At 52.9% G+C, this 12,666-nt stretch overlaps 2 protein-coding genes across 2 annotated transcripts in view; both read left to right on the top strand.

The window, feature by feature from the left end:
* Mrpl38 (mitochondrial ribosomal protein L38) overlaps positions 1 to 2,197 on the top strand; it is a 6,453-nt gene extending 4,256 nt beyond the window's left edge. Inside the window, exons 7-9 of the mRNA XM_031351725.1 lie at positions 1,244 to 1,402; positions 1,586 to 1,722; positions 1,891 to 2,197. Coding sequence (XP_031207585.1) covers positions 1,244 to 1,402; positions 1,586 to 1,722; positions 1,891 to 2,027 — 433 coding nt within the window. The 3' untranslated portion in view covers positions 2,028 to 2,197. The remainder of the gene's footprint in view (positions 1 to 1,243; positions 1,403 to 1,585; positions 1,723 to 1,890) is intronic.
* Positions 2,198 to 2,745: 548 nt separating this feature from the next.
* On the top strand, positions 2,746 to 9,271 carry Trim65 (tripartite motif containing 65). The gene is made up of 6 exons (XM_031353670.1): positions 2,746 to 3,936; positions 6,816 to 6,911; positions 7,178 to 7,411; positions 7,493 to 7,670; positions 7,783 to 7,848; positions 8,359 to 9,271. The coding sequence occupies exons 1-6, from the start codon at positions 3,508 to 3,510 to the stop codon at positions 8,931 to 8,933; spliced, it is 1,578 nt and encodes a 525-aa protein (XP_031209530.1). The 5' UTR covers positions 2,746 to 3,507; the 3' UTR covers positions 8,934 to 9,271.
* The last annotated feature ends 3,395 nt before the right edge of the window (positions 9,272 to 12,666 follow it).

Here is a 12,666-nt window from a genome sequence, read left to right as displayed (position 1 = left end):
CTGGTCTATAGAGTGAGTTCCAGGACAGCCAGGGCTATACAGAGAAACCCTGTCTCGAAAAACCAAACAAAACAAAAAAGTACAGTAAGCCCTGGCCAGTCCTCACGAGCCTCTTCGTTGCTCTGAGATATTTTCTGTCCTGTGAAACTCGTGATGTTGCTGAATGCTTTACCTACCTGTGGGTGGGGAGTGTGCATGTGTGCGTGCGTGCGTGCGTGAGTGCATGTTCTGTGGCAGGCAGTGAGAAAGCGACCAGGAGCAGCTCATGGTGGCACCAGCAACTCCAGACACTGGGCCTGTGGGTGTTGCTGGCCTGGGCAGGCCTTGTTGGCTTCAGCTCTGCGCACAGGCTAGGGGGCAGAGGTCACACAGGTGCCCTGAGCTCTTTGATCCCCTGTAATTGAATCTAGTAACCGGGAAGCTGGCTTCCACCTCCCCCCTGCCCCCTCAACTACAGCATACTTAGCAGGGTTCTCGGGGGTCAGGGCAGGTTAAAGGGTACAGTGGGTACTGGAGCATCAGGCCCTATAGCTTGGAGAGAAAAACAGCCAAAGGAGGTGTGGCTTCCTGACCTAAATGATGGGCAGACATCTGCTTCCTGTGCCCTGAGTGAGCCAGTTCCTCCTCCAGCCGCAAGGGGGCTTTGTTTTTTAACAAATGCCAGTAAATTGCAGAAGATCCTGAACCCAGTCTCTTCTTATTTTTTTAGATTTAATTTTATTATATCAGTCAGGTGGTGGTGGCACATGCCTTTAGTCCCAGCACTTGGGAGGCAGAGGCAGGCATGTGGTTCTCTATAAGTTTGAGGTCAGCCTGGTCTACAGAGTGAGTTCCAGGACACCCAGGGCTACACAGAGAAACCCTATCTCGAAAAACAAAATTATTTCATGTGTGTAAGTGTTCTACAGGAGCACCACATACATGCCTTGCCTGTGGCTTTGCATTCCCTGGGAATTGCAGGTGGTTAGCCTCCATGTTGGTGCTGGAAATGGAACCTGGGTCCCCTGAAAGAGTAGTCAGTTCTCTTAGCCACCAAGCCATTTCCAGCCCGTCTGGTTTCTGAACCACGACTGGCCCCTAATCTGTTTGCAGCATGTCCCTGAGGTCCTGGAGGTCGGCTTGTGGTCATCAAATACAAAGTGTTCAGGGTCTGGCCCTGGGAGTGACTGCCTCTGGGTGCAACACTGGGGTTCCCCTGCCACCTTGTTGGCATGGCAGCTAATGGGCATTTTCCTCCTACCAGAACCAACATCCCAAGCAACAGGGTGGCTGAAGGACAAGAGACATGTCCCTACCTCCCCCCGTTCCCTGCTCGAGGCTCTGGCTTCCACCGCTTCGCCTTCTTGCTCTTCAAGCAGGACAAGGCAATCAACTTCTCTGCGGACACTCGTCCCTCACCCTGGTAAGATGCCCGTCTGTCCCCTGAGCCTCAAGCCAGCTTTCTGGATGGTGGCTCTTGTCCCTTCCTCCTCTTAGTATAGGTCTTGTGCTTGGCGGCAGTCCGGCACTCTGGGTGGACACCAGGCGCTTCCCACGATTGCTTGCTGCGCTCCCTTCCACTCAAATGCTGCCCATCTCCTCATAGCTACCAGCTGGCCCAGAGGACCTTCCGCACTTTTGATTTCTACAAAAAACACCAGGAAGCCTTGACGCCAGCCGGGCTGGCTTTCTTCCAGTGCCGCTGGGATGAGTCTGTCACCCACACCTTCCACCAGCTTCTAGGTAAGGGCTTGGTGGTTAGGCAGGCCCGGGCCAAAGACCTTTCCTGCCATGCCAGGAGGTGGCCTTTGAGAGCAGGGTAGGAAGCCCCTGGCAGAACTCCAGCCTCACAGGCAAGGACGGAGGCCCAAGTCAGCAGGAGTCCACCCTTCTCCCCTTATCTTCCTGCAGACATGCGTGAACCTGTGTTTGAATTTGTACGGCCACCCCCTTACCACCCCAAACAGAAGCGCTTCCCCCACCAGCAGCCTCTACGCTATCTGGACCGATACAGAGACAGTCATGAGCCCACCTATGGAATCTACTGAGAGAGCCAGTACATTCATCTCAGGGGGTGATCTGGCACAGCTGGAAGGTCCCAGCTCAGGAGAGAGCCATCTGAAGCACTGAGACAGTGCCTTGCTGGCCCTCCCAGGGAACCAAGGGGTTTGTTGTGAAAGTGCTTCGATTATATGTGAATAAATGCTTTCTTCCTGAAGCCATATGTATACACTTACGGGCACCCAGAGCCCTTTTAGTGGAGCTGTAGTGCTCCATGGGTGAGAAGAGGGTGCCCGGCAGCCTGGTAGCTGGGGATATACACTGAAAGTGAAAGACAGCCCCAGGAACAGAACTGGCCCTGGACTTGGGTAATCCCTGTTCGGGACCTTAGCGTAATTCTAGTTCCTGCCACGGCCTGCAGCCTCTGCTACAGTTCTGCCTACTTGGTTAGGAAGACTGACCTCTGATTCAGACTGCCCACGGGACCCCGGGACGCTATCTGCTCTGCTCAGCTGTGGAGATGGTAGTCACCTGTCTTAGGTGGGGTTTTACTGCTGCGATCAGATATCATGACCTAGGCAATTCTTATAAGGACAACAGTTAGTTTGGGTTTGGTCCAGTTTTGGCAAGGAAGGAACATGGCAGCATCTAGGCAGGCATGGTGCAGGAGGAGCTGAGAGTTCTACATCTTCATGGAAGGCCACTAGGAGACTAGCTTCCAGGCAGCTAGGACAAGGGTCTTAAAGCCCACACCCACAGTGACACACCTACTCCAACAAGGCCACAACCTCTAAATCGTGCCACTGCCTGGGCCAAGCATACAAACCATCCCATCACCTGTGAAATGGGTTTGAAAACAGTTAGGAAACCAGGCAAAGGCCTTTGAAGAGGGAGGTGTTTTATTCAGGTAGCTGAAGCCAGAGTCTACAGGCCACTAGGAGCTGCCAAGTGAGACCTTATATAGGATAAGGGGTCTCTTAAAAAGGTTAAGTGGGTTTTAGTAACCAGAAATTTACATGTCATTATTTTAAAAGAACCAAATTACACAGTTCCCAGAGAGGGGAGCTATACCCCAATGTCTAAAATCCTGTTCCAGAAAAAACAAAAATAACCACGGTCCTGGTGAGGCGCTTTTACCAAGCATTACCAGGCTCCAAGCGGGAGGACCCTCGCTTTCACTGTCCAGGAAAACATGCCAGAGACGACAACTGACTGCCCTGGGCCTGGTGGAGTTCCAAGCCTCTAAGGCCAGACCTCAGGAGGAGCAGAGAAAAGGGTCTAGGGAAGAAACGTAGAGGAGTCAGGGTGGGCCGGAGGAAGCCCTGCCCTAGCTCCCACTGCGTCAGAGGCAGGCAAGGATGACTTGGATCCCTGCCATGGAACGTTCTAGGGCACCAGAGAGCAGCGTCCCAGATGCCGTACGCACTGCCGCGACTTCCTGGACTACTGCCCTTCGCCCTTCCGCAACAGTCGCACCGGTAGCCTCCGTCCCTTTAAGAGGTCTGCGCTCCGGGCCTCGCTTCCGCCATGGCCGCTCAGCTGCTGGAGGAGGACTTGCTGAATTGCTCCATCTGCCTAGGTCGCTACCGGGACCCGGTGACGCTGCCCTGCGGGCACAGCTTCTGCGGGAACTGCATCCAGGATTCGTGGCGCCGCTGCGAAAAGACCTGCCCCCAGTGTCGCCAGCCCTTCCCCGAGGGCGCCAAGCTGTCCCGCAACGTGACGCTGAGCACTTTGCTGCAGGCGCTGCCCGGCGTTCTGCAGGCGCCGCCCGCCGCCGCCGCCGCCCCGCGCCCGGACCCCGCCACAGGCCACAGCGCTCGCTGCCCGCGCCACGGGAGGCCGCTCGAGTTCTTCTGTCGCACGGAGGGCCTCTGCGTGTGCAGCGCGTGCACGGTGCACGACTGCAGCCACCACGAGCGGGCGCTGCTGGACGTGGAGCGCCGCATGCGCGAGGTGCGGGAAGAGCCTCCTGGAGGGTGGGGACAGGGACTGTTTGTGGCCAGGGCCAGGGGCTGCAGCAGGAGGCTGCGGGTTCCCACATAGACCCAGAGGGCGTGTGCACCTGACTGCCTACTGCAGCTCTCCCCAGGTCCTCTGAATAAAGTAGAGCCAGAGTGGTGGGCCAGGGCTGGCAGCCGCATTCACTGAGGTGGCCAGCATTCAGTAAGCCTGCTTTCTGCCCTTCAGATGGTATTTCAGCAAACCGTGAAAGTTCCATTCTACAGAGACAGCAGGGCCAGCCTGCCTGAGAGGAGTGGGAGGCGCTCTTTACATGACTCCTCAGGGATAAGGAAGTGCCTGTCAGCCAGACAAAGAGGATGCAGGGACAAGTGCCTAGGAGCAGAGATGATGGGCAGGAGACAGGTTCCTGAGATCTCCAAACAGATTTTCCAGAAGCCGGGCAGTGGTGCCGCACGCCTTTAATTCCAGCACTTGGGAGGCAGAGGCAGGCGGATTTCTGAGTTCGAGGCCAGCCTGGTCTACAGAGTGAGTTCCAGGACAGCCAGGGCTACACAGAGAAACCCTGTCTTGAAAAACCAAAAACCAGCTGGGCAGTGGTGGTACACGCCTTTAATTCCAGCACTTGGGAGGCAGAGGCAGGCAGATTTCCGAGTTCAAGCCTAGCCTGGTCTACAGAGAAAGTTCCAGGACAGCCAGGGGTATACAGAGAAACCCTGTCTTGAAAAACCAAAAAACAAACAAACAAAAACACAAAACAACAACAACAACGACAACAGGTTTTCCAGGTCATTGGGGCCCACCCAGCCAGATGGGCATCTAGAGATGTGCAGAACCTTCCCAAGCTTGAGACAGGGCGATGATGTCATCAGATTTCCGCTTTCTGGAGTCTAAGCCCCAGCTGGGGTGTGGAGGGGGTAAGAGATGAGGGATAAGAGGAAGGAGGTCACAGCTGCAAACCAGAAGAAATAAGGAGTGGGAGTCCGGTGCCCAGTGGAGAGAGTAAGACACAGGGACAAGGGTTTCTGCGGGAGACTGGGCTGCTGTGTGCTGAGGGAGTGGCTGGTTTGGGATAGCAGTGTGTGGATGCAGTGGGGTACACAGATGATGAGGTGGGCACAGGCATTGGCTGAGAGCTGGGAGGAGACGTGGGCAGTGAGGAGAAAGACAGAAGTCACTATAGTTCCCTAGGAGTGGAAATATGTTGGGCATGGGAGGTCCTGCCTGAGATTACATCCTGACAGAGCTACAGAGATGGCGGCCAGCGCACAGGCAGTTACAGGCGGGGAGAGTTCTCCAGGTGCTCCATGCTGCTGAGTGGTTTAATTAAAGGCAAAAGTGACCGTGGTATTGGCACCATGGTGGCCTGTGCCCTTGCCCATGGCCATCACAGCCAGGACCATAGCACATGGACAAGGAGATGAGAAGTGACTGAGAAGCCTGACGGACAGACAGAGAAGGAGAGAACCGAGCAGCTGTGGTGGACTAGCAGGCGGGCTGGAACCAGTGAGAGAATGGAAAGATAAGGATAGATGCTTGGAACATTTTTGGAGCTGGTGACAGGGCCAGGGTGAGGTCAAAGGGTGAGTGGCAGAGACGGAAGGGAAGAAAGGGGGTTTCAGAGGGTTGAAGGGTGAGCCCTGGAGCTGCTGAAGCCCCAAGGCTGAGGCACTGCTGCCCGTGACAGTGACAAGGGTAGGAGACCAAGCTGGGTACAAAAGTTAGCATTGGAGGTTAGAAGCCCACAGCACAGAGGACGCCGCAGCCAAATGGCTCATGCTCCAGGGGACAGAATTGTGCTTAGAAGAGAGAGGATGTGAGGCACAGGATGCTCGAGGGGCAGTGAGGCTGGTACACACAGTGGCAAACAAGAGACCCTGTCTCGGGGTAGAGGGCACGGACTGAGACACCTGAGGTTGTCCTCTGACCTTCACATGTGCACATTGGCATGTATGCATATACCCACTCTTATGTAAACACAAATTTTTTTAAAATAAAAAAGTTAGCTAGCATGGTGGTACATACCTTTAATTCCATCACTTTAGAGGCAGAAGTAGATGGACCTCTGTAAGTTTAAGATCAGGTTGGTCTACGTGGAAAGTTCCAGGCTAACTAGGGCTACACAATGAGACCCTGTCTCAAAGCAACAATGATAAGGGGCCCCAACTCAAAATGATGTTGGAAGGAGTAAAAACAGGTAATGAGACTCTTAGCCAGGTTCAGCATCAGTTTCAAGGGTGTTCCCAGCTCCTATAACAGCACATTGGTCTCCAAGGGAAACAGAACTCATCCAAATGCTAATGTGTTCCCTTTCGGCTCTTAGGACCTGCCCTGACTGCTCAGACAGCTCTGGCCAGTCTACTCCCCCTTGTTGCCTGGGTTAGGGATGAGGTTTGGACCAGAGAAGGTGGGAGCTCTGCCCAGGTCACTCAACCCTCAAGATGCAGGGGTGGGACCAGAAGTGGGATCTTCAACCCAAGACTTCCACGTTCCTCGTATAGTATCCTGCTCCAGGTAGAGAAAGGTCCCTAGCCAGCCTCCCCGGGGACTCTGACCTAGTTCTGGCTTTTTTGTTTTGTTTTGTTTTGTTTTGTTTTTCGAGACAAGGTTTCTCTGTGTAGTCATGGCTGTCCTAGAATTCACTCTGTAGACCAGGCTGGCCTCGAACTCAGAAATTTGCCTGCCTCTGCCTCCCGAGTGCTGGAATTAAAGGCGTGCACCACCACTGCCTGGCTTAGTTCTGGCATTTTACAAGACAGTTACCGTCAGGGCCATGAGGAGAGTTCCCAGCATGTGTTTTGGTGGTGGTGGCTCGAAGGGTATAACCAATTCTAACCTTCTTTTGTTGCTTGCCCTCTGGGTGGGTGCCACAGGACCAGCTGAGAGCGAGGGTACTGGCTACCCGGCAACAGGTCGCTCAGGCAGAGAACCAGCTTCAGGAGCTGCAGCAGCAGAACAGTCGCATTGAGGTACTTCACCGTGTGCTCGTGCCCAGCCTCACCATCTGGTCCCTGGACTGCAGGCAATGGATGTGAGCTGCCTTGCAAATCCTGTCCCAGCACCAGGGACTGGGAAGTTGACCGAGAAGCCAGGCCCCAGTGGGGAAGAGGTTCCAAGGGTCCTGACTGGCTCCCCATGTCCCCACCCTTCAAGCCAAGTGGGTGATTCAGGGCCTGGCCTGCCTTGCCATAGTGCGGAGCCTGGCCTCCCTGAGGTTCCTCCTGTGCCCACGCAGAGTTCAGCCTGCACCCTGGCCTCCGCAGTCTCCAGGAGATTCAGTAGCCTGCTTCAGGTGCTGGAGAAGCAGCAGGCCTCGACACTGAGTGATATAGAGGTAGCCAAGAAGCAGGCGCTGGGCCAAGTTCTGGATGAGGAACAGCGGCTGACTGACCACCTAAGGGCCCTGTCTCAGTACGACCACAGTGTCCAGGATCTCCTGGGGCAGGTGGATGATTACATCTTCTTCCAGGTACCAGATATCCGGGCCTCGGGCTAGGGCTTTGCTTCCGCGCCTTGCACACCACTCACTGCCTCTGTCCCCGGGGTTCAGGAATTACGGCAGCTCCCTGAGCCCGTAGAATCCCTCGGGCCACTCACCTCTCCACAGTGGGATGAAGAGCAGCAGCTGAACAACGTGAACCAGCTGCTTAGCCCGCTGTGTGAGCTCCTCCTTGCAGAGAAGAACCTCCCCAAGGCAGTAGCCAAAGCTGCCGATGCTGGCCCTAGGGGTAAGCTGACTTCTCCTTGCCCTCTGGGCCCTGCCCCCACCCCACTACTGAGTAGAAGCCTGGAGTCCGGGATAACCCCTATCTACTTCCTTGCTTCTGCTTTGTTTTTAAGAGGCCTTGGGTCGCCTGCCACCAGTCCCCAGCGCAGCTTGTCCACTGAGGAGGAAGCTCTGGCAGAGTAAGGAGACTCAATGCCTGTGTGCGTGCATGTGACAGTGTGTGCACATGAAAGTATATGAATGCATGCATATGCTTGTGTGTGTATGGGGGGCACCTGCTCTAACTGTCCTGTCCACGCTCCTCCCTGGGTCTGTCCCCACCTCCACACATCTGCTGTGGAATGAGAACCTTGTCCAAATTTATCCTGAGGCAGCCAGCATAATGTTAAAGGACACGTTCTGGGGTCCATCTGATTTCTTGCATTTAATAGTATGTGAGCTTTCTAAAAACCAAAAGAAAGAAAAAGAAGTATGTGAGCTTAACTCTCTGAGCCTCAGTTTCCCCTCTTGTAACATGGGGCAGGTAGAGGATTCCAGCCCTAAGGAAGCCATGAGGAATTCACCAGTAAGATGGTGCCTGGTGTTCAGCCCACTATGCCAAGTAGACATTTAAACTGTCCATAGATGGAGCCACAGTAACCCTATGCTCTAGGAAAAACTGCCCACCTCTGTCCATTTCTCTCCAATAGATTATCGAAACCTGACCTTTGACCCAGAGACTGCCAACCAGTATTTGCGCTTGTCTCACAAGGACCAGCGGGTGACACACCATTTCCAGGCCCAGGGCCCAGCCAGGTCGGGCAGCTTCGAGCTGTGGCAGGTGCAATGTACCCAGAGTTTTCAGACTGGACAACATTACTGGGAGGTCCATGCCTCTGATCACTCCGTCACTCTGGGCGTCACTTACCCAAAGCTATCCCGCCAAAAGCTGGGGACCCATACAGATAACATCGGTCGTGGACCCTGCTCCTGGGGCCTCTGCATCCAGGCGGACAGTATCCAGGCCTGGCATGACGGCAAATCTCGGCGCCTGCGTGGATTACCCGGACGACTCCTGGGCGTAGATTTGAACTTGACCTCTGGCTCCCTCACCTTCTACAGCCTGGAGCCATGCACGCAGCTGCTGCACACTTTCTATGCAGTTTTCAACCAGCCTGTCTTCCCTGTCTTCTGGCTCCTTGAGGGGAGGACCCTCACTCTCTGCCATCAGCCTGAGGCCAAGCTCCCTCCAAGGCCCCAGGAAGAGGCCACAGCACCCAGCTGAGGAAGGCACAGACAGATGCCACCGTGCCTGTGTGCCCAAAAGTGGCTCAGCCTCTGGCTTGGAGACCGAGGCCAATCTTCTAGAAGGACAGCTGTTGGCCTCTCTGTCGAGAGGAGGGACATGGGAGAGGAGCCCTAAGTCAAAGTTTACTTTTTACTATCTTTGAAGGGGCCAGAAAGAAATTAAATAGGAAGCCCTAGCTCCAATCAAGAACCAGGTTCCTGGCATTGCACGGACATCTGCCTTAGTCACTGTTCTATTGATGTGAAGAGACACCATGACTAAGGCAACTCTTACAGAAGAAAGCATTTAAATAATCCCAGCACTTGGGGGCAGAGGCAGGCGGATTTCTGAGTTTGAGGCCAGCCTGGTCTACAGAGTGAGTTCCAGGACAGCCAGGGCTACACAGAGAAACCTTGTCTTGAAAAACAAAACAAAACAAATATACAAAAAAAAGCATTTAACTCAGGGCTTGCTTACAGTTTCAGAAGTTTAGTCCGTGATTATCACAGTGGGAAGCAGACAGGCATGGTGCTAGAGCAAGAGCTGAGAGCTTTACATCCTGATCACCAGGCACGCATGACGTGTGCACACACACACAGAGAGAGAGAGAGAGAGAGAGAGAGAAGCATAGGCTCTTGCAACTTAAAGCCTACCCCAAGTGACACACTTCCCCCAATAAGGCCACACCTCCTAATCCTTCCCAAACGGTTCTACCATGCGGGGACTAGGCACAGGCTGCAGACAGCCCATGTTAATGGGTATGGGTGCGGCAGATGTGAGATGCTTGCCTTTGCTAGTCCCAAATATGCTTCCGGGAAGGTCCTGGCTGGGTTTTTTTGCTCACATTTCCGGAAGTAGAGTTTTTTTTTGTACTGGGTCTAGAGCCTGAGGTGTTTTGAATGTTAACATTCAGAGTTCTGACCTCTCTCACTGACAACAGCTACAGCCTGGTATGATGTCTTTACTTGAGAGGCACCGTGCTCTGATGTTGGCAGTACTTACAAGGATGCCCATTTTTGTAATGTCTTTTTCTTTTCTTTTGTAGTTCCTTAAGCATTTGTTTTGTATGCTCATGGGTAAACATCTCAAAATAAAAAGTTTAGGAATTCTTTTATGTTTATTTACTGTGGGGTGGCTTGTGGATGCCATGGGGTATGTGTGGATGTCAGAGGACAACTTGCATGTGGGTTCTGGGTGGGGCCCAGACTGCTGCGCTCTCGACGGCAACCATATTTACCTGCAGAGTTATCTCATCATCCCAGTAATAACAGGTTTTTGTTGTTTGAGACACAGTATCGCTATGTAGCCCTGGTTAGCTTAGAACTATGTAGACCAGGCTGGCCAACTCATAAAGATCTGCCTTCCTTCTTCCTTCTGCACGCAGGAATTAAAGTCATGAACCCCATCAGTGGCCTCTAAGAGGTTTTGTTGTTTGTTTGTTTCTTGAGACATGGTTTCTCTGTATAACCCTGGCTGTCCTGGGACTCACTCTGAAGACCAGGCTGGCCTCAAACTCAGAAATCCACCTGCCTCTGCCTCCCAAGTGCTGGGATTAAAGGTGTGTGCTACCATTGCCTGGTCCCTAAGGGCTTTTAAAGGGTTATATGTGCAATAATATATTCCCTAGGGAAGATGTAAATGTTTTATACAAATGATTAAGCATTTCTTTCTTTAAATTTTTTAATGTATATGTGTATTTTGCCCACATGTAGTGTGTGTGTGTGTGTGTGTGTGCGCGCACATGTGAGTGTGAGCAATGCCTCAGGAGGCTAGAAGAGGATAATGGGAACCAAACCTAGGTCCTATTGCTTTAGCCTTCAGACGGTCTTGCTGTATAACCTAGCTGGATGAGCTCCTATAAAACCTATTTGGCTTCAAACTCACTATGGTCCAAGTAGCTTCCTCTTGCCTCTACCTCCTGGAATCATAGGCTTGACTTTCTTTGTTGGGTGAGAGGGTGAAACTGGGTCTTAATCTATAGCCCAGGCTGGTCTGGAACTTGCAGTGTCCCCATGCTGACCTCAATCAAGTGGCAATCCTCCTGCTTAGCCTCCCAAGCATTGGGATTATAGGCATAACTCATGAGCCACCCCACCTGGGAGCCACCCCACCTGGGAGCCACCCTACCTAGGAGCCACCCCACCTGGGAGCTACCCCACCTAGGAGCCACCACACCTGGGAGCTACCCCACCTGGGAGCCACCACACCTGGGAGCCACCACACCTGGGAGCCACCACACCTGCCCTGCTGGGTTTGTGTGGGTTGCTGTTGTTTCTGAAGCCAACCAGGGTTACACAGGAGGACAGCCACACTCCTAAGAGGTTTAGGGTTATTAATGTTGCACTTGTCCCACCTCCTCTGCAGGGCCTGCTGAGGCAAGGTGTGTAACCCATCAGGTTTCCATTTGCCTCTCCTACACAGAAAGGATGGAATTAGAGGCAGGTATGAGCCCATCCTTGCAGCGCTATGAAGTGTTATTTGTGCCCATAACATCAAAAAAAATTCTGAAAGACTGTAGCTATTAGAAAACAATGTCTAAGTCAGGTAGCAGTGGTGCACACATTTGATCCTAGCACTCAGTAGGCAAAGGTAGTTGGAGCTCTGTGAGTTCGAGGCCAGCCTGGTCTACAGAGGGAGTTCCAGGACACCTGGAGCTGCACAAAGAGGAGAAACTTGCTCTGTTTGCTCTGCTCCTGTGTGTCCTCAGGGAGATCTTCTCTTGGCCACATGCTCATGGTCCATCCTTGAGGGCCATCCTGCCTCATGGCGACCTCCTCCCCTACCTTCTTCCTTCCTTCTCCTGGTCTTTCCTTGAGGGCCATCCTGCCTCATGGTGACCTCCTCTCCCTACCTTCTTCCTTCCTTCTCCTGGTCTTTACTTGAGACCCCCTACTCATCTCAAGTCCTGCCTTCTCTCTCCTGCCCAGCCATAGGCTCTAGCCTTTAATTGTCCAATCAGAGATTATTGGGGAGTATTGGGGAGCATTCTTTAAAGCATATTGGTCAATACAATGCCCAAGTCTAGACTCTGACCTGATCGCAGGCACAGAACTTAGCGTCTGAATACACACTGCACAAGACCAACCCCAACACAGAGGTTGGCAGATCTCTATGACTTTGGGGCCAATTTAGTTTACACTGTTAGTTTCAGGCCAGCCAGAGCCACATAGAGAGACTTGTTTCAAAAACCTGAAACAAAAGAGACTACCACCACTCTGGGTGGTATGCTACCGAGAAGGCTAAAGCAGGAGATTGCCTGAATCCATTATTTCCAGACCAGCCTGGGCAACACAGTGAGACCCTATCTTATATCCTATTAGACCCACATCCAATAAATATGACAACCTGGGTCCTAGGCATCATAGCTATGAGGTGTTATATGTATGGCTCCACCACTGGACTACATATATACAAATTGTTATCTTTTTTGGGTGGCAAGGTTGAGACAGGATCTCACTGGCCCTGATTGATCTAGAACTTGATTTGTACACCAGGCTAGCCTTGAACTCTCAGAGACTCATCTCCTTTGCTCCCAAATGCTGTGATTAAAGGTGTGTACTACCTCACCAGGAACACTTGCTGCTCCCAACCCCAGGTGGCTTCAGTTCCAGGGGATCCAATATCCTCACACAGACATACATGCAGGTAAAACATTAGTGTACATAGCCGGGCGGTGGTGGTGCACGCCTTTAATCCCAGCACTTGGGAGGCAGAGGCAGGTGGATTTCTG

The sequence above is a fragment of the Mastomys coucha genome, unplaced genomic scaffold, assembly GCF_008632895.1.
Source record: "Mastomys coucha isolate ucsf_1 unplaced genomic scaffold, UCSF_Mcou_1 pScaffold5, whole genome shotgun sequence".
NCBI lineage: Eukaryota > Metazoa > Chordata > Mammalia > Rodentia > Muridae > Mastomys > Mastomys coucha.
This window is presented reverse-complemented; position numbering and strand designations above follow the sequence as displayed.